This window comes from Schistocerca serialis, chromosome 8 (assembly GCF_023864345.2).
Source record: "Schistocerca serialis cubense isolate TAMUIC-IGC-003099 chromosome 8, iqSchSeri2.2, whole genome shotgun sequence".
NCBI classification, from domain to species: Eukaryota; Metazoa; Arthropoda; class Insecta; order Orthoptera; family Acrididae; genus Schistocerca; species Schistocerca serialis.
This window is the reverse complement of record NC_064645.1, coordinates 594720005-594741357: the sequence shown is the minus strand read 5'-3', so window position 1 is coordinate 594741357 and position 21353 is coordinate 594720005. Positions and strand designations below refer to the sequence as shown.

At 42.7% G+C, this 21353-nt stretch overlaps 1 protein-coding gene across 1 annotated transcript in view; it reads right to left on the bottom strand.

Annotated features, from left to right (window-relative positions):
* Positions 1-886: 886 nt before the first annotated feature.
* LOC126417145 (carbonic anhydrase 1-like) overlaps positions 887-21353 on the bottom strand; it is a 148595-nt gene continuing 128128 nt past the window's right edge. Inside the window, exon 4 of the mRNA XM_050085043.1 lies at positions 887-1240. Within this exon, the coding sequence (XP_049941000.1) occupies positions 887-1240 (354 nt within the window). The remainder of the gene's footprint in view (positions 1241-21353) is intronic.

The window sequence follows — 21353 nt, the reverse complement described above, 5'->3', positions numbered from 1 at the left end:
TTACACAGTTCAAACCACGGAGGGCAACCTGAGCAGAGACTATAGTTTGCTCAGTGGGCGGAGGAAACGGAAGATACTCTCAGCAACGCTTGATTTTCAGACGAGGCGCATTTTCATTTGGACGGTGTGGTTAATAAACAAAATGTACGCTTTTGGGGCACTGAAAGCCCACAAGTGCTTCATGAACGGCAACATTATGCTCCGAAGATTACAGTGTGGGCAGCAATTTCCAGTCACGGACTTATTGGACCCATTTTCTTTGAAAAAACTGTGAGCGTTATTTGAGCATGCTTCGCAATAGCTTCATTCCACAGCTTCTTGCTACTGCTTTGCCCTTCAACACGCAGTGGTTCATGCAAGATGGAGCAGGGCCACATACTGCAAACACTGTGTAGGAGTTTTTACACGAGCATTTCGACATACAGATCATTTCACTCAGGTTTCCAGGTCGCTTCAATGACGGACAAAATCGGCCCCCCAATAGTCCAGACCTCAATCCATGTGACTTTTTTCTTTGGAGGTACCTAAAGGAAAACATTTTCCCGAAACGTCCACGTGATTTAATGGACCTCAGAAGACTTATTCCTCAAGCTTGCAGTGAAATTACGGAAGACATGCACCGTAGGGTAATCTCTAACTTCAGTGTTCGTTTGAACGAAGTTAGGAAACGAAACGGTGGACATATTGAGCATGTGCTGAGTTAGAACAAATCTCCATGGACGGCTCTTCATTGTAGTATATGTTCCTTTCAGATTGTGTTGAAAATAAAGTCTATATACAATAACAAAATGGTAACTCATTTCGTGCGCCACCCTGTATGCTGTAACCCAGTAACTTCGTGATTAGCGCGCCTGCAACCAAGGCTGGAGGGCGATGCAGTCGTAAATTACGCTGAGCAGCACTTTGCGTGTCGTGTCCCAGGTCCTTTCTGCACCAGCCCCATTGGAGACAAGACCTGGAGTGCTTCACGATGAGAGACTCGTCCCGTGTAAACACAATTTTTAAAGGTAGGTACCTGTCGACTGGAGATGGTGAGCGGGTGCGGGCGGAGGATCCAGAGGACGCCCTCACTGCAGGGCGGCCTGGTGAGCGAGCCGCCGTAGGAGAGGTAAGACTGCTCCATCGGCGGGGACAGCCAGTCCAGCGGGAAGGGCAGCAGCTGCGTGCAGCAGCCGGGCCGCCTCACCTGGTGCAGCGCCTGCACTACCGGGTCCAGGTACGGGTTGTCCTCCATGACCGCCTGGACACCACAAGGCACGGCTCTGGTTCCACTTGTTGCTGGAGTATAATAAAGGCTTAGATTTTGGTGCTGTTTCCCTATAACAACGACAACCGTAGGATGGAACGAAAGACGTCTGCGGAGATAAGAAAAATGATGTCCGCAATTCCGTTATCCGCATCAGCAAATTTCTTATCCAGATCCGCATCCGGAGGTATTTAAGTTTTGTGAAGCCCTTTAAACCGCCACAGCTCTGAGAAAAGGCCTATACCTGCCTGAATTTTCGTCTGCTGAAGTCCGAAATTCATATGGTAGTGGCACGATACGTATTTATTTCTTATGTATGTAGAAAACAATCTGATGGAAGAAATTTCGTATCCGATTTCTAACATTTTACGCACGGGTCTCACAATTTAGATAACCGTATTTTAATACATTTCCTGCTATTTTCTTGATACAGACAGCAGATAGCAACATACTGTCGCGTCTACCGAAGCAGAGTTTGCGAATATTTCCCTGGAACATTTTCGCAGGCAACAAGAAAATGGAATGGTGGCACAAGTTGTCCTATTTTGCCAACTGTTAAATGTTAGTAGCAAAGTTGGTTTGTCATACACTAGAGAGCCAAAAAAAAAACTGGTACACCTGTCTAACATCGTGTAGGGGCCACGCGAGCGCGCAGAAGTGTTGCAGTACGACGTGGCATGGACTCGACTAATGTCTGAAGTAGTGTTGAGGTAACTGACACCATGAATCCTGCAGGGCAGTCCATAAATCCGTAAGAGTAAAAGGGGTGGAGATCTCTTGTGAACACCACGTTGCAAGACATCCCAGTTATGCTAAAAAATGTTCATGTCTGGGACTCTAGTGGCCAGCGGAAGCGTTTAAACACAGAAGAGTGTTCCTGGAGCCACTCTGTAGCAATTCTGGACGTGTGGGATGTCGCATTGTCCTGCTGGAATTGTCGGAAGTCCGTCAGAATGCATAATGGACGTGAAAGGATGCAGGTGATGAGACAAGATGCTTAAGTACATGTCACCTGTCAGATTCGTATGTACACAGGTCAGGGTTCCCATATCACTCAAACTGCAAACGCTCCACACCATCACAGAGCCTCCAGCAGCTTGAACAGTCCCCTGCTGACATGCAATGTCCATGGATTTGTGAGGATGCCTTCATACCCGAACACGTCCATCCGCTCGATGCAATTTAAAACGACACTCGTCCGACCAGGCAACATGTTTCCAGTCGTCAACAGTGCAATGTCAATGCTGACGGACCCAGGCGACGCGTCAAACTTCGTGTTGTGCAGTCTTCAAGGGTACACTGTTACCATATCGATGATGGTTCGTTGAATAGTTCGCACGCTCACACTTGTTAATGGCACAGCATTGAAATCTGTAGCAATTTGCAGAAGGGCTGCACTCTGTCACATTGAACGATTCTCTTCGCTCGTCGTTGGTCCCGCTTTTGCAGGACCCTTTTCCGGCCTCAGCGATGTCGGAGATTTGATGTTTTATCGGATTCCTAATATTCACGATTGACTCGCGAAATGGTCGTATGGCAAAAGTCCCCACTTTTTCGCTACCTCAGAGATGCTCTGTCCCTTCGCTTGTGCGCCGACTATAACACCACGTTCAACCTCACTTAACTTGTGATAACCTGCCATCGTAGCTGCAGTAATCGATCTAACAACTGCGCCAGATACTTGTTGTCTTATATAGGCGTTGCGGACCGCAGCGCCGTATTCTGCCTAATTAGATATCTCTGTATTTGAATACGCATGCCTATACCAGTTTCTTTGGCGCTCCAGTGTACCTACATCAATACGATATTGCAAAATTGTGTCGACGTGTTTCTCTTCTTACTGTCGCAAGCACTGTAACGTATACTTCCCAATTTACTAATAAAACCGTTGATAGATTCACAGCTTTCATACAGAACATTATTTATAGCGTATGTGATTCGGAAACAGCAGTGAGATTATGCAAAGAAAATCGCAAAAAAGGTAACGCTAGTTATCACGTTGGCTTTCCAAAATTGCATAATTGAATTCCATTACGGCAAATGTAACATGAATTCGATTTAAGACAGCTGCATGTAGGGTTGATATAGAATGCGCATTTAAAAACATGAAAAACCTGGAAGAAGAACATGTTGCCATATTTAGTCCCAGCGGATGTTAACAACAGATAAAGCCTTTTTCAGGGCGTTGCACAGTCAAACTTTCGAAGTGGTACCAAAAATAATAAAAAAAAAAGCTGTTGGAAACTCCAATGAAATGTCTTGCAGCAATTCATGCTTCTTTAGAAAAGTAGACGTCTGGTGGTGAACAATCAAATGGACGGGGATACCGTGGGGCACTGTGGCTTCTTATGAACAATAAAAATATGCCGGCACGGCGGAGCTTTGTGATCTGCCACATGTGCCTCACGTGATCGCCGACTGCTAAAGCGGCCGTTGCCAGAGGAAACAGTCCTCCGCTTTCAGAATGGGATTTTCACTCTGCAGCGGAGTGTGCGCTGATATGAAACTTCCTGGCAGATTAAAACTGTGTGCCCGACCGAGACTCGAGCTCGGGATCTTTGCCTTCCGCGGACAAGTTCTCCACTTTATCTGAACCGAGCAAATATTCCAAGAATCCTCATAGCCTTCACGTTCTCAGGTAACATTACAACAGACGTGTGGAGCCGAGTGATGTAATTTAGTTCACTGGCCGCACGTAACGCAGTTTTACCAAAAGCGTATAATAAACTTATTATTGTCCTTTAATTTTTAAGTACTGAGAAACTATTGTTGATACCCGCAAATAACACACAGGTACCTGCAACAGCGCACGCTTTTATCCGTAAGGCAGCAATTACTGCGGATATCCGCGGATATAATAGTCCATGGTCACTGACGATGGCCATCTTAAAAGGTGATTGGATTCATGACTCCCTTGAAGATAGATACACCATGCATAACTGATGTAATCGACATATATGGAGCTAACTTCACGGGAACCGGGAGTGTTACAGGGACGTTATTGTTTACAATATGTATCAACGATTTAGTGAGTAATGTTGGATACTCAGTGAGACTGCATGCGAAAGATGCTGTTGGCTGTAGGAAGAGAGCAGCGCGAAAAAGCTGAAGCGAACTGCAGGAAGACCTGCAGAAGATCATTGATTGGTGTAAGGATTGAAACTTGATCCTGAACGTAAATAAATGTAGTGTATATCCGGTAGTGCCTAAGTAGGCGAAGAAATCCAGTACTCTTCGTTTACACTTTTTGTGACGGGTCACAGGGAACATCAGCTACTATATAACCATAGGGGTAACCATTCGCGGCGACTAAAATTGGAATGACAGTTTGAAACAGATAATAGGAAAAACTCATAACACGTAGAGATCCAATGCGAGAATGTTAAGGTAAACTAACAGAATCACGAAAGAAGTGGCTTACAAAACTCCTGTCCAACCGAGTCCAGAGTCTTGTTCATCGCTCTGAGACCACTTTAAAGTTGTATTCACAGAAGAGAAGGTCTAGTCAACGGCTTCGTTTCGTCACTGGACCTTTTAGTTTCGCGTACAGTGCATTACGGAAATGCTCAACATGGTTTAGTAGTAGACGCAATAAGTGTGATGATGTGGTTCAAATGGTTCAAATGGCTCTGAGCACTATGAGACTTAACTTCTAAGGTCATCAGTCCCCTAGAACTTAGAACCACTTAAACCTAACTAACCTAAGGACATCACACACATCCATGCCCGAGGCAGGATGCGAACCTGCGACCGTAGCGGTCACGCGGTTCCAGACTGTAGCACCTAGAACCGCTCGGCCATCTCGGCCGGCTGCGATGATGTGCATCACGGAGAAGTTTACTGCTGAAATTCTTAGAACTTATGCTCCAAGAAGAACCAGGAAATAGTTTAATTATTTCGATATTCATCTAGCCAAATGATTTGACGAAAAGATGGGATATATTAGAGCTAATGCGGGGTTGTATCGACAGGTGTGCTTCTTGTGTATCATTCGTGAATGCAGCGCAGAGGTAGCGAAAAGATAATAACACCAGAAGTTCCCTCCCTCACGCACCATAAGGTGGTTTGTAGAGTATGGATCATGATGTAGATTTGGATTTAGGTGTAGATGTAGATGTAAAAGCCACTGCAAGCTTTAGCACACACAGAGTAAAGTAGTGAACAACAAGCAGCATCACTTACGAATAAAACATTATCTGACGCCAAAAGACTGGATGTTGGTCTGTTGGAGACATCGTGTAGGGCCGGTTGTCTGAAAAGCAATTATTTTCTCCCTAAAATCTGCGGGTAATTTTACATACACTGAGATGACAAAACTCATGGGATACTTCCTAGTATCATGTCGGACCTACTTTTGCCCGGCGTAGTGCGGCAACTCGATGTGTGATGGACTCAACAAGTCGTTCGAAGTCCCCTGCTGAAATATTGAACCATGCTGTCTCTACAGCCGCCAATAAATGCGAAAGTGTTGCCGTTGCAGGATCTTCTACATGAACTGATCTCTCGATTATGTCCCATATATGCGCGATGGGACTCATGTCGGATCATCTGGGTGGTCAAATGATTCGCTCCAACTGTCCAGAATGTTCTGACATGGCCCACTGTTATCCATAAAAATTCCATCGTTGTTTGGGAACATGAAGTTCATGAATGGCTGTCCGGAAGAACAGTCTCCACGTAGTCACATAATTAATGGTGACTGTCCAGCCTCATCACACACATGTAGCTTTGCTTTATCAATTGCCCTTGAGTGACAGATAGACCAAAAAGCGTCTGGGGATGTAAGAGTCTTAAGTGAAATTACGGAACAAAATAACACATCTACCATAGACCAATGGATAATAATGTATTCATACAATTCATCATTTTTAGCGGTAGCAGACATGTCAGCGTCACAAAAATGGAATACCATTTTTTAACTAGAAAAATACCTGTGATCGTGTTTTGTGTAAGTGGTGTATTCATGTTCCTTATTTTTCTGTTGTACGTCCCCCTTCGTAGCTGAGTGGTCGGAGTATATGACTGTCATGGGGAAGGTCCAGATTAAATTCTCCGTAGTGTTTTCTGCTCGTCGCGAGAACTGGAACAGGATGCTCTCATACTCATGTCGCTAACTGGGTAACTGTTTGAGTGAGAAGTTGTGACTCCAAACTCTGGGAAGGTGACAGTGGCTGCTAGAGCTTTCTGCTTACTCCTCCGTATAACATTCGAGTATTGCCTTTGGCGTAGGGTGATTGAGCAGCCTCTCGGAACAGAATGACGTGTCATGGTGAAACGCGTACGTTTCATATGTATTCATTACCAGCGATGGCGAGGCATGACAGAATCTCTGGCCAGAGAGTTATTTATCGTTGCTAGTCTGCGCTTGACCACGCGAGTGTTCAGTTGCGAGTTGCACTCTGTCTGCAGTAGTAGTCAGTCGGCAGTAGTGTGTAGCGAGTCGGCATGCGTCCGCGGTGTGCTCTGCCCACGAGACTGGTCAGGAATGTGGTGGACGATATGTATACTATTGTAGAAGGTAATGAAGCAGCATTGCGCTCAGCTAATAAGGTATGTTAATTGTAATTAATTTGTTCAAAATGATGCCCCAATAATAACTTTTTATAAAGTAACTCATTTAAAGAAAAAGATTCATTTCAAGCTAAATAATATTTCCTATGCATTCCCTCCAAGAATCAAAATTAAATATAAGCCAGCATTGCACGAAACTATGCCGAAAAATAAGAGCAGATATAGATGGAGTTTTACTGAGGCAAGAAGTTTGGTTTAATTATTTCACAGGGCCGTAGGTCAGCGCTGCTGTCCTTATAAAATTTGTCAGGTTTAATTATTGCTGTTGAGTTGTTACATTCAGTTCATGGTTCATTATTTAATTAATGTTATTGTGGGTTTGTGATCAATCTTCATTCCTTAACGATATTTTGTGGGGAGTTTACATTTGCGCAATTTTTATTCTTTAATTTTGCAAGGAGGTTACGCTTGGCTCATTTTATTATTCAGTTAATATTGACTAACTTTATTGGGGGGGGGGGGGGGTTACAATGGTAGTAAAACAGAGGTAGCATCTCCTTTGTTCGTGCTTTATTGGGTTAACGATTTTCCTATTTTTGTTATGATGGCACCTATATGATTTTTTAATTAATTTACTACTTGTCGTTTTGCGTTCATGCCGCCGTATTATCATTTTAATCTGAGCGTGAGATTGTTTACGAACAAGTTGCAACTTGTCATGTGTATCACTGGTCTTCAAAAGTTGTGTGTGCCATAATATTCGTATTTCATCGTTTAAACTACTTCTTCTTTGCGCGGATATCTGATCTTCACCTACTAATAAGAGGGTGAAGTAGTTTAAACAATGAAATACGAAGATTAGGGTACACAATTTTTGAAGACTGGTGATACACATGACAAGTTACAGTTTGTTCGCAAACAAACTCACGCTCAGATGAAATTGACGATACGGATGAATGAACGCAAAACGACAAGAAGATTCGTCTGTCTGAAAGGACACATGATCACACAAACGCTCAACATGGGCTCCGGATGTTGTGTGATGATGTTGGTGTTTGTGAGGATACTTGCTTTGGTACAGCCGTGCTGCCCCTCTACCGTTTTCATGTGCTTGGCCGTGCACAAACACCACCTCGGCTTGTTCCCGACATGAATACCGGATCATTCTGCTCCTTGCTGTACGCTGCGTCACTCACACATTCTGCAACGCCCATGGAATGCACTACATGGTCAGCGGAGTTTTCAATTGTCAGCATCATCTACCCTGACAACTACGGAATTCCAGACACATGATCATAGGACCTTTCTTCCTCTCTTTCCAGTCAGGGATAAGTCCTTGAAGTGTGTCGATTTTATTAATGTTCACCGTCTATACTAATAGGAACGAAAATGAGACACCAAAGATCAATTAGCAATAATAATGATAACAACACTGCATCAACGATAACATGGGGCCATTTTTGACATCGAATAACCACTTGTTACCAATGAAACATCTACATTTTCTTTAAGACAGTAAACTGTGTCTGCATGGCAAATGATATGAAAGTAAATATATACATTTTCTTTCACATTCTTTTCCCTTTTGATGTACAACGTTCTTGGCTAATTTTTCGTTTTGATGTACAACGTTCTTGGCTAATTTTTTCATTTGATGTAGATCGTTCTTCGCTAATCTCTCATATTAAAAGAAAATTGGAAGACATGTCAGTTCATGAAACTTCCTGGCAGATTAAAACTGTATGCTCGACCGAGACTCGACCTCGGGACCTTTGCCCTTCGCGGGCAGGAGAGCTTCTGTAAAGTTTGGAAGGCAGGAGGCGAGGTACTGGCAGAAGTAAAGCTGTGAGTACCGGCCGTGAGTCGTGCTTCGGTAGCTCAGTTGGTAGAGCACTTGACCGCGAAAGGCAAGGGTCCCGAGTTCGAGTCTCGGTCGGGCACACAGTTTTAATCTGCCAGGAAGTTTCATATCAGCGCACACTCCGCTGCAGAGTGAAAATCTCATTCTGGAAACATCCCCCAGGCTGTGGCTAAGCCATGTCTCCGCAATATCCTTTCTTTCAGGAGTGCTAGTTCTGCAAGGTTCGCAGGAGAGCTTCTGTAAAGTTTGGGAGGCAGGAGACGAGGTACTGGCAGAAGTAAAGCTGTGAGTACCGGGCGTGAATCGTGCTTCGGTAGCTCAGTTGGTCAGTCGGCTTTTGGCGGCCGTGGTGTGCGGACCTCCGGCGTGTGCTGTGCGCTGCGGTCTGCTGCGCTCCGCTCGGTAAGTCAAGCGCCTGTTGCAGTAGTTACTGCGTTATTTGAGACTCTTGATGGATTCATATTAGAAGGAGAGATGGATCAGCCTAATAGAAGAGACACATAGAAATTTGTTTTTGACCAGAAAGGGCAGAGACCGAATTCGTTCGAAATTGAGACATGGTTAGAAGAAGTTGTGAAAATTTCGTTTGAGGATATTATAGGTATTCACCTTTCAATTGTGAGTAGTATTGTGTATGTCAAGCTTAAAAACACGGAATTGTGTGACAAAATTGTTGAATCTAGTGGCGGAACATTTAAGTTCAAACATCACGATGGCAGTGTTAGTGAAGTTCGTGTTACGCATGCTGGCTTTGGATTAAGAACTGTCCGTATCTTTGAGCTACCATTTGAAATCACCGCTGAGCAGATCAATTCCGTGATAGCTCCTTATGAGAGAATAATTAGCAACTTTGCAGAAAAGTGGTCTCCTGCTCACAAGTTCCCCGCCTTGAATGGTGTCAGGCAACTGCGAGTGGATTTACACAAGCACATACCCTCGTATATAAATGTTTGTGGTTATCGGGCTATAGTCATATATGATGGGCAGCCAAGAACCTGCGCGTCTTGCGGCGGAACAGGCCATGTCCGCTCGCAGTGTATCCAACGCCGAGTGGCCCAGCTACCTGAGGGCGAAGCAGTGAGACCCCCGGCCATGTCGACGTTGCCTTTAACTTACGCAGCGGCAGCCGCTGGACAACTCCATACGCGTGACGCTCCTGACGCTACTCGGGACGCTACCCAGGATGATGCAGCTCGCGACAATGAAGTGATAATGGAAGTTAGCGACTCGACGGTGACAACACAGCCAAAGAGTCAAGAAAAAGAACTAAATATCTCTGTTCAAATAGAACAAACTCTTGAACCGGTTATAGTCCTTCAGAATGAGCACTCTCCAGAACACCACAAGGAAACCAACCCATCACTTGCCAGAGAACAGAACCGAGCGCAAGAAACCCAAGATGTAACGGAAAACGATCAAACCGCCCCAAGAGTCAGTCCTCCAAGGAAACATAAAAAGAGGAGACTAGCTCATAAGGGAGCTGAACAACTGGCACCCCCTTTGCGAGAAAAAGCAAAGCAGATTAGCAACAAACTGCATGAAGAACAACATCGTAATCCGGTTCTGAGTATGCAGGCACCTGACCCCTTGCAAGCCAAATCATATACACCATGCCCCATGTCAACGGACCAGTCGTCAAACGAGAGGTTGAAACTGATAGTAAATTTCGATGCAAACAAGGTTTTCCCTGATAATAGAAATGCAGAAAAAGAGACATCGAAAGCTAATCAACACAAAACCTGGGCTGATGAATCGGATGAAATGCATCAAGATGAAGAATTGAACGAAACTGGAGGAACGGAACAGACTCCTGCCCCAAGAGATCAACTGAACACGATGAATACATCATTGCCGGAACATACATGTGAAAAAGGATTTTCCTCCGACAGCACTTCGTATGGCGAATATTGACTTCGGTAATGAATAGGACAATATGAACGCAGCGCAAGCCTACAAAATCGCTACGTTGAACATTAATAAGATACGCTCCTCCCTGCATTTACAACATCTGCAAGACTTTCTATACGCAGCTGACGTTGATATACTACTGTTACAGGAAGTAACAGATACTAAATTAGAAAACATACGTGGATACAACGCCACAATAAACCCCGGTATCGGTGCAGAGCTGGGAACCGCAATTCTCACGAAAGAAGGCATCCGTGTCACACAAATAGCAAAACTTGAAAACAGCAGAGGGGTTGCAGTGACTGTTAACAATGCCCGCATCATCAACGTTTATGCACCGTCAGGCAACAATAACAGGCGTGCTAGAGCGAATTTTTTTAGAAGGGAAATCGTTCATCTCTTCGGTACACGTCAAGATTATATAATCCTAGCCGGCGATTTTAATTCTGTACTTAGCCCGAAAGACCAGACACCGAATTTCAACAAGTCCGTAGAACTGGAAAGAATAGTCCACCAAATGCAGTTAACCGATACCTGGGAACATACCCATGGCGCACGGGCCGGTTTCACATATTTTAACAGTCACTCAGCAAGCAGGCTAGACAGAATTTACGTGTCGTCCAACCTTAAGAACCATGTACTCCAGTCTGAGGTCTGGCCCACTATGTTTACTCGCAATCGGGAGGACGACGGTTCAATCCCGCGTCCGGCCATCCTGATTTAGGTTTTCCGTGATTTCCCTAAATCGCTCCAGGCAAATGCCGGGATGGTTCCTTCCAAAGGGCACGGCCGACTTCCTTCCCCGTCCTTCCCTAATCCGATGAGACCGATGACCTCGCTGTCTGGTCTCCTTCCCCAAAAAACAACCAACAACCACTATGTTTTCTGACCATGCCGCGTACATCACCACAGTAAATTTGGAAAAACAAGAGACTTACCGAGCGAGGGGCATATGGAAACTCAACATTACACATCTCCAAGATGAGGAATGTCGCGTAGCATTTACTAATGTGTGGCAAGAATGCGAGAAACGATTCCCGCAATACAGTTCTGCCATAGCTTGGTGGTTACAATGTGCGAAGCCTAGAATAAGAAGAATGCTGATGGTTTACTCGCGACAGAACAGTTTCTGGATTAAAAAGACGACTGAATTTTATTTTAGCTGCCATAGAGACCTGTACACCTTGGACACACGATTAATGGAGAACTGTAGCCGGATTCAGAAAGTCAAAGCAAAACTTTTAGCGCTGAGGCGCCGACAGTCAGAAGGTTTTAAAGTCAGAGCGAGACTACACAACATTGTAGAAGGGGAAGAAACGGCTATGTACCATGTAATGCGTGAGAATAAGAGAGGAAACAGAAAAATACTGACAGAAGTTAAGTTACCTGATGGGACCAGGCACACAAAACAGCATGAAATTCAAAACGCTGTTCATAAATATATCTCAGATATGATGTCCACCAAACCTACCGTCGACGAGGCGCGGCGTGATCTTGTTAGAAACGTATCAGGACGAATTAGTACAGAGCAAGTAGAAAATCTCATGGCCGAAATAGAAGAGGACGAATTGAAAGACGCAATAGCACAGAGTCCTAAAAATAAGTCTCCAGGACCTGACGGTATCCCCGTGGAATTCTACCAAGTGTTCTGGCCACAAATGAAAAGCAAGTTGCTATGTATGTACAACGAAATCATGAGTGGCACTGTTGCCGCTCCCAAAGAATTTCCTGAAGAGATCATAGTTCTAATTCCTAAAAACTCACTTAGCAAAGCGATTGAAAACCTTCGCCCAGTAACATTACTCAACAGTGATTACAAAATTATGGCCCGCGTATTAGCAAGAAGAATAAAAATGGTTATTAACTCTGTAACTGGCACGTACCAAACATGTGTAGGCAAAGACAGAAACATCTATCAGAATATATGCGAATATAGGGATATAATATCAACCGCAAATGTATGCCGAATAAAATGTGCTTTAGTGTCATTAGACTTCGAGAAGGCGTTTGACAGAGTCGATCATAAGTATCTTCTTGGTATCATGGAAGTAATGGGATTCCCACCACGATTCGTGAGGTTTATTCAACAAATTCTGAAAAACAGTGTAGCACGAATAATGATAAACGGACAACTAAGTAGAGAGATTGAATTGACTGGATCAGTACGTCAAGGTTGCCCAATGTCAATGGCCCTTTTCGCAATAGCAATAGAACCTCTCCTCGCGACACTCACGCATCACCTGCAAGGATTGTGTATAAACGGCAAGAAAACAGTGTGCAACGCCTACGCAGATGATGTGGGCGTCCTGGTTATAAATGAAGATGAAGTGGCGAAAGCTCTTCAGATTGTACACACATATGAACTTGCTTCTGGCGCCAAACTAAATAAAAGGAAGTCAGGCATCATGAACCTAGGCAGAGGAATATCCATGCAAAATCGGGGACAATTGACGGAAGTATCCACATTGAAATGTTTGGGTATTGAATTTAGGAGCAACATCCAACACACTATTGCCGTCAATTATAAAAAGCTACTTGCAATCATACGAGCATCTGTACAAGGAAACAGTATGAGGCAACTGGACGAGATACAGAAAATAAAACTAGTAAATGTGTATATAACATCCAAACTTAACTATGTTGTCCAAGTTTTTCCGATGCCATTAGAAACAGCCAGAAGAATTTTATCCGCGATAGGAAGCTTTGTATGCCAAGGCAACATTTTCAAAGTGAAGTTCAATACACTAACACTCCCAACAAGGAAAGGAGGTTTAAGCCTTGTTGATGTCAGTTACAAGTCACGAGCGTTATATGTGTGTCGAATGTGCAAGCAATGGAAACAGATGCCCGACAGCTTAACGGCCCACTTGCTGAATGAGAGCTTCTGTAAAGTTTGGGAGGCAGGAGACGAGGTACTGGCGGAAGTAAAGCTGTGAGTAGCGGGCGTGAGTCGTGCTTCGGTAGCTCAGTTGGTAGAGCACTTGCCCACGAAAGGCAAAGGTCCCGAGTTCGAGTCTCGGTCGGGCACACAGTTTTAATCTGCCAGGAAGTTTCATATCAGCGCACACTCCGCTGCAGAGTGAAAACCTCATTCTGGAAACATCCCCCAGGCTGTGGCTAAGCCATGTCTCCGCAGTATCCTTTCTTTCAGGAGTGCTAGTTCTGCAAGGTTCGCAAGAGAGCATCTGTAAAGTTTGGGAGGCAGGAGACGAGGTACTGGCAGAAGTAAAGCTGTGAGTACCGGGCGTGAGTCGTGCTTCGGTAGCTCCGTTGGTAGAGCACTTGCCCGCGAAAGGCAAAGGTCCCGAGTTAGAGTCTCGGTCGGGCACACAGTTTTAATCTGCCAGGAAGTTTCATATCAGCGCACACTCCGCTGCAGAGTGAAAATCTAATTCTGGATGTCAGATCATGTAAATTGAATTGATTTACATTTTGTGTTATAAACAATTTTTCCATCATCATACTTCTCAAGTCACCATGCGGTGAATGGCAGGGGGTTTCCTATACCCTTGTTGGCAATTTCCTGTCCTGTTCCAACAGCAAACAGAGTGATTGAAACGCTACTGTTCATATGCTTCCTTCGTTCTTAACTTGACTTTACAGTCCTTACGCGGAATATACGCTGGCAGCGGGTAAAACGTCCTGTAGTCAGCCGCAAATCCCTCTTCTCTAAACTTTCTCAACAGTATTTTGGGAAAAAGTAGTTTCCTTCCCACCATATAACACTATTTGTTTCTGGTTCATCTGTATTTTTTATAATTTTTTGCTTTAAAATTTTCGCATATTGGTACCAGATTTTCTATATATGTAATGTAAAGTCCACTATACTGGAGATTGAAGCTCTTTGCATTGTACGTCAGTAATGTATGTAAAGCACTATGTACATTGTTAATTAGGTTAATTAATTTTCGGATGATATTTGTATTTAAAAGTATTTGCATGTATAAAATACTCACGTAGATGTAAAATTGACAACTGTAAGAAATGATCACGCTTAGGAACAATGTAAGAAATAGGTGTTATGTAAAAGCCTTAGTGCTTTTGTTTAAAACGAAAGCAGCTCTGATGAGTGGAAAAGGTGGCAACGTCGAAAGGGCGCGCTACATATAGCAAGCACGGGAACTAAGTCACAAAGTCTGTAGGAAGCAGTGTTTGAGGCAACACCTTTGTGGAGCAGGAGTAACTTCGCCCGCAAATTTGCACAAAAAAGCCTCGGAAGAAGACTGCAAAGTGCTTACGACATAGCTGCGAGTTGTTGGGCTACTGTATGTAAAACTGAACGACGCCAAGAAGAGAAACTAAGCCCATACTGCAATATACTTGGAGGCCGTAGTATGGGAGTGTAGCCACTATTGTTCACCATACCCAAGCCTACAGCTTTCAGATGAGATTTATTTGTATTTGCTTTTGTGCATCGTGAAGTAATAAATTAAACTGTGTTTTAATAATCATTCTTGAAATTTAAAGAAACTGGTTCACACTGTTGTTTCATCCTAATCATACATCTATAAAGGGTTCTTTCCTGGTGTTTGATTAACCCGAGTATCCTGTTTTACCATTTAAATTGTTTTTGTGTAAATAATGAGAAAGTTTTCTTAACTATTGCAAAGTGTTTTAGTAAAACTTAACTTACGTAAAATTCAGGCAGAGTGATATAAGCTAATAAAATCAATTAAAAGAGTATACAAAGTTAGTTCGGAGAGTAATCCCTTTTAAAGTAAGTTCCAGTAGGAAAGAGATTTTATTGAATTGAAAAGTTCAGTATAAAAAGTGTGTGCTTTAGTATCTAAGTATTTTAGCATTTAAGTTTGTTGATTACAAAAAGTGCTTTTCGAAAGGTTCCCGCTGGCCAAATTTTTGTAGCTTCCTTGAAGTTATCTACTGGGCTTTTGTCTTTTAGAAACATACTGTATAAGGGTGTAGTCCTACATTGTTTAAGTGGAGTAACATTTATTTGGAAAATCAATTTAAACAGTAGCAAGAAAGTAGGTGCAATTCATACTTCTGCTTTTCCAATATTTCACCGTTTCATTGCCTGGATAGGCTGGCGATCGTTAACATATTTAAACCACTAAATGAACCTGAAACAGAGTTGTCCTAGCTTCAGTATAATAATATTCATACTACATTTCTTTCGAACCGCTGGGTAAGAACTTAGGAAAAGAAGTGAATAGTGTAATTTATTTATCCATTAGACACAACACACTGTCAAATCCTGTAAAAACGGTAACTCTATTGATTAGCTTTTCTTGTTAACAGAACTATCCTTCCATAGTGTACTTTATTTGTAAATTAAACTAAATCTTAGTAAGAGGGTTATGCGGTGGCAACATAGAGACATGATTTCTGTTATTTATGTAAATGTATACTAAATTACAATAGTAGTGGTAGGGTTACATCCAGTGATTCTAATTTGGGTTCAAGGAGCATTACCTTAATATTCGCCTGTTGATCGAACCTTCTAGCGACAAATAAAGTAGCTCGATTCTGAGTTGCTTCGATTTGATCGTTTAATTCGACCTAGTGGCGATCCCAAACACTCCAGCATAGCTCAAGAATGTGTCGCACAAGTCTTCTGTACGCTGTTTTCTTTATAAGTGAGTTATACTTACCTAGAAATTTCCCAAGAAACGGAACCATCCACCGTCCCTACTAACGTCCTTACACTACAGTTCCATTTCACGTCGTTTTTTGCAACCTTACACCTAGATATTTGGGTGTGGCCGTCACCTGGATGACTGACCATCCAGCCGCCATGCGCTGTTTCCATTTTTCGGTGTGCACTCAGCCTCGTGATGCCAATTGAGTAGCTACTCGACCGAAAAGTAGCGGCTTCGGTCAAGAATACCACATAACGACCGGGAGAGCAGTGTGCTGACCCCACGGCCGTCCTATCTGCATCCAATTCGGAGGATGACACGGCGTTCGGATGGTCCCAGTAGGCCACTGGTGGCCTGAAGACGGAGTATCATACCACACCTAGATATTTAATCTACGTGATTGTTTATTGACATACTCGTACATTCATCCGCACTTACAGCAAGACGGCATTTATCATAAAAATATTACAAAATCTGTCCCAGTCATTACCACCCATTTCGTTTGCTTTCTATACTGGACTTCAATAGAACAACAAATTCTTATAAATTCATAGGGAATAATGTGCCATGTTCACATCACAGATGATTTTTTATTATTTTTGAAGGGCGTGGCACGAACGGCGATGCAGAAAACTACTCCGCTTTTAAATGCATCCCACACAGTTCCTGCTGATTTAAGGTTTCAAACCACACGAGTTGGGGGTATAGGGTAATTGTATACAACAAGTTATCGTGAGCGTTCAATACTTGAAGCTCGTGTGACACATAATGAGCCGGCTGGATTGGCCATGCGGTTCTAGGCGCTACAGTCTGGAACCACGAGACCGCTACGGTCGCAGGTTCGAATCCTGCCCTGGGCATAGATGTGTGTGATGTCCTTAGGTTATTTAGGTTTAAGTAGTTCTAAGTTATAGGGGACTGATGACATCAGATGTTAAGTCCCATAGAGCTCAGAGCCATTTTTGAACACATAATGACTTCTGAAAACTGCTGCACTCTTGTGCTTCCTGTACGTAACAAACACGATAATTTCTAGCTATATTCAGCAGGCAGAAAGTAAGAAAGTTAGATTGTAGATATTAAAGTTGACCTTTTCTATGAATGTGTTGTTACCACCTGTAATTCATTACATATAGACGGAGTTGTTTCCTAAAGGTACCATATTAAGACACAGAATGTGATTTCGCCAGTGCGTAATAGCAAATTGTGCGTAATGGTGCAATGCAAGAGCAAAGGAGGGAAAGATGTACTAGTGTGTTTTACACAGCAGCCAGAAAAAACTAAGAAGAAAACCAGAATTATTGTGGAAATACCAGAGTCATCGGATGTAACAGACGTTATCAGTATTTTTTATGAAGACGAAGACGACCATAAGACGATTTACTGATGCTTCGGAATCACTGCCTACACTTACGGAACTAAAGAACGTAATAAGGTATGTTGCATCTCTGTAGATGTAGGTAAAGACAAGTATTTGCGCTGCAGTTATCTTGCATTCTGTGATAGGAATCGTGCTCCACGCACTGCAGAAGATACCTTAAGGCTGAGTTCGTAATGAGCGCTTATCCAAGAAATAAGTATTATAAAATTTGTCGAAATGTAATAATGAAAGCGATTACATACTCCATGTTACTATAGAAATATGTTTCAGTTAAGTAATTTCGTAACAGAAATTGGTAGTTAATTTAAATGGCTATAATTTTCACTCATGAATACCTAACATAACCTCCCCTGTCAAGCACATAGTTGCCCAACTGCAATGTGTAATTACGCAACTGGTTGGGAAATTGTGTGCTATTGCTGTTAAACTTCAGTGTATTGTCTTCTGTATGTAAACTGATTTTGTGTAGTAAAAGTAGAGATACTGCAGTAGTATTAGATACTCTTGTTTTTAAATTATATTTCTTAAATAATTCCAATCAATAACTTTTGCTTAAGTGAATTACTGTTCCCACTCCTTCCCCTGCTAATTACTGACTGTTGTTTCGTTATCTCCAAATACTCGATTTGGAATCATCTACTGCCTTTATTATTTTGAAGATAAAGGTTTGCGACATGCTGAATTAGACCCGTTGCTAGCCAAAGCACAGACTTTCAATTGAGTGCGTATAGAAAAGTGGATTAGTTGCCACACATGTATTTAAGAATCAGAGGCTGTAAATGTTTAAAGGTTTACTAAGATATTTAAGACTATGTATTTGCTTAATAAGTACGACATGGAAGAGACTGCAGATAACCATGGAAATCATCGATAAATATCCGTTCGGGAGTTTCAAATGTGGGGTGTTATGGCTGTAATTGAAGAACATCGTGCAAAAAACTTTACATAAGTATATATCGATCTAGATGTGGGATAGAAAGATCGACCATAGTTCAACAGCCGTGCTCCGAAGCACAGTTTCATCCCAAACATGATTGACACACAGAAGCTGAACGAAGCCAAAATGAACATAGGGAGAAAGGTACGATACTTCTAAAGTAAAGTACTATATCCTGAACCGAAGAAATCTACTAAGACGTTTGGGTCATAGGTACGAGGGATGTTCAGCAGCTAATGCAACACGTGTTTCTCTGAAAGCGGATTGTATTTATTCAGGATTTTAGTACACCCTATTATTCCCCATTCTTCAGGTTACGAAACCCTGCTTTTCAAAATAATCTCCGTTCAGTGCGACTGTCTTACGCCACATTACTGGAAGTGCTTGCATGCCCGTATGGTACCAATCACCAGGTCGACGTTGGAGCCAACGTCTTGTTGCACCAATAACCTCCCCACGATCCACGTATTGCTTCTTGCATAGTGTCAAACGTATAGAAGTAAGAAGGTGCAAGATCAGGGATGTAGGGTTGATGAGCAACAACAATCCAAGAAGTTTTATGAGCTATTCTCTAGTGCGCAGACTTGCGTAAGCCCTTACGATGTCATGGAGAAAGAGAAGCTCGTTTACATTTTTGTGACGACGAACACATCGCGAGAGTCACAGTTGTCTGTTGTCGGCCGGTACGCGGGAGATGTGGCAGGTTTGTGTGACTTTGTTGCAATGACGACACACTCCTCGCCCAACTCACCGTGCTTTTGTTGATTTCAGGGTCTCAGTAGACATTCAGCAAGTACCTATGAATATCTGCCATGCTTCAGTTTTCCACCAAAAGAAACTCAAAGACAGCCATTTGCTTAGAACGCACCTCAGTTACAGATGACATTCTGAAAGCTATGTTTAGCGCAGTTACATATCAGAACTCCATGAAACTACGAGGGCTGAAGCGGGAATATGTCTCAACAAAATCTACATTTTTCAACCGAAACTGGCCAAGAAAGAAAGCGTTGGAGAACTTACTGAACACTCATATTAAATCAGTAAACGGATGAAGATCGTTTATACAGTCATTCAAAGATTATAGTCCGCAGCTTGTAGTCTCTCGGACGCGTTCTCGCTTCCCGAGCACGGGGTGCTGGGTCCGATTCCCGGTGGGGTCAGGGATTTTCACCTGCCTCGAGATGACTGGAGTGTTTGTGTTGTCGTCATCATTTCATCATTATTCATGAAAGTGGCGAGTTTGGACTGAGCAAAGGTCGGCAATTTGTACGGGCGTTGATAACCGCGCAATTGAGCGCCCCACAAACGAAACATCATCATCATCAAAGATTGTATTCGTACCGTAATGCGAATGACACATGGAAAGTCGACATTGTGAAGTCCATCTTTCGAAATTGTTCACTGACAGACATCAGACTGTGTTGATCACTGTTAATAGTCGCACGAACGTGGAGATGACAAATTTTGAGACACTTTTAGTGACAGTGCAAAAAATAGCCAGCTGTAACCAGTCAAAAAAAGGGGAAAATTAATCTGTTGTGGTCCCTTTACGATTCTAAATAGAACTTACTTACTTTTTAGCATACTTTTATCGTTGGCAACAATTGTAAGAATTATTATGGGACCTGAAGATGTCTATTAGACTCGTTTGACGCAACTGCAACACTTTCCATGCCTCCGAAAACGGATTACGCGTGATACTCCGCTATGAGTGGGCTGCGCCATTTTGCATAAGTTCTTCTAGCACCGTGCTACGGTATTTTGATGCGTGCATGTCATTGTTTACCGGGTCTTCTGACATGTACCTACAAATCAACAAAATGTTAATTACGTAACTTGGTTTTTTCATTACACTTAAAATTTTATGACTACATTTGTAGTTACTGAGGTCAGGAATATTGAATATTTGTGGAGTATAAACAAAGTAGTGGGGAGTGAATGGTGTTTATAAAGTTCGTTTCTAATTCGTTTTAAACAAAAACAGCGTAACGTTTTTGTCAAACGACCCGTAATAGAAATCCAAGAGGGCAGGTCTTTATGACGTATCAATATAAAAAAAAGAAATAGTGAACGCATGAAGAGTAGCACTTTTCCTGAAGGTTTTGTTTGACAAGTGAAAGAACATCACACAAGGACTCATTCAATTCTGTAGATAGCTATACAAGACAGATGTTGTGCATCACAGAGAGATTTAGTTTTGCATAGTGTGCCTCCAAGAAATGCGAAGTAATATGTTACACCTTCCCTCACACATTTCGTCTCACATCACGACCGCCATGATAAAAGCGAAGGTGTTAGGCTTCTTCGGGTAACCCTAGCCGCGCACCATTCCAGACTGGAAGAGGAAAATTGAAATAAGATAGCAAAATATACTATGTACCGTTGCTTACCGAATAAAAACTGTAGCTGAAAGATTTCGAGACTCTAAACCTATTTTCCAAAGTATTTGGTCGATCAGAACATGGAATATGATATTGTAAGCAATCTGACATTTATCGCGTATGAATTTGTGTTACTTCTGGATGTTTTCTAGCTCGATATACGTTTCGTTTACTAGCCTGTAGTTTCTTATCTATTGGAATCCCACGAAGAAGTTCTGTTGGTTTATCTCCCATCCATCACTTGGCTGAACGTTTTCGATTATACCAGTTACCTCGTCGTACTGTTATAGACACCTTATTGGTGTTGTGTGCGTTCTTGTTTTCCATGCATGAAATATGAAAGAATTGTAGGTAACACTTTTCGTTATCACTTAAAGCTTCTGGGCTCAATGTATAAAACCTCCTCTTAACGTTTCCTCTGCGACTGCGGGAGACATCTTCAGAGATGAAGTGGCGAACTGCTACCAGAAATAGAGGGAGCTTCGAATGATCAGTGTAGAGGGCACCACAGTCCATCAGGTGACGTCG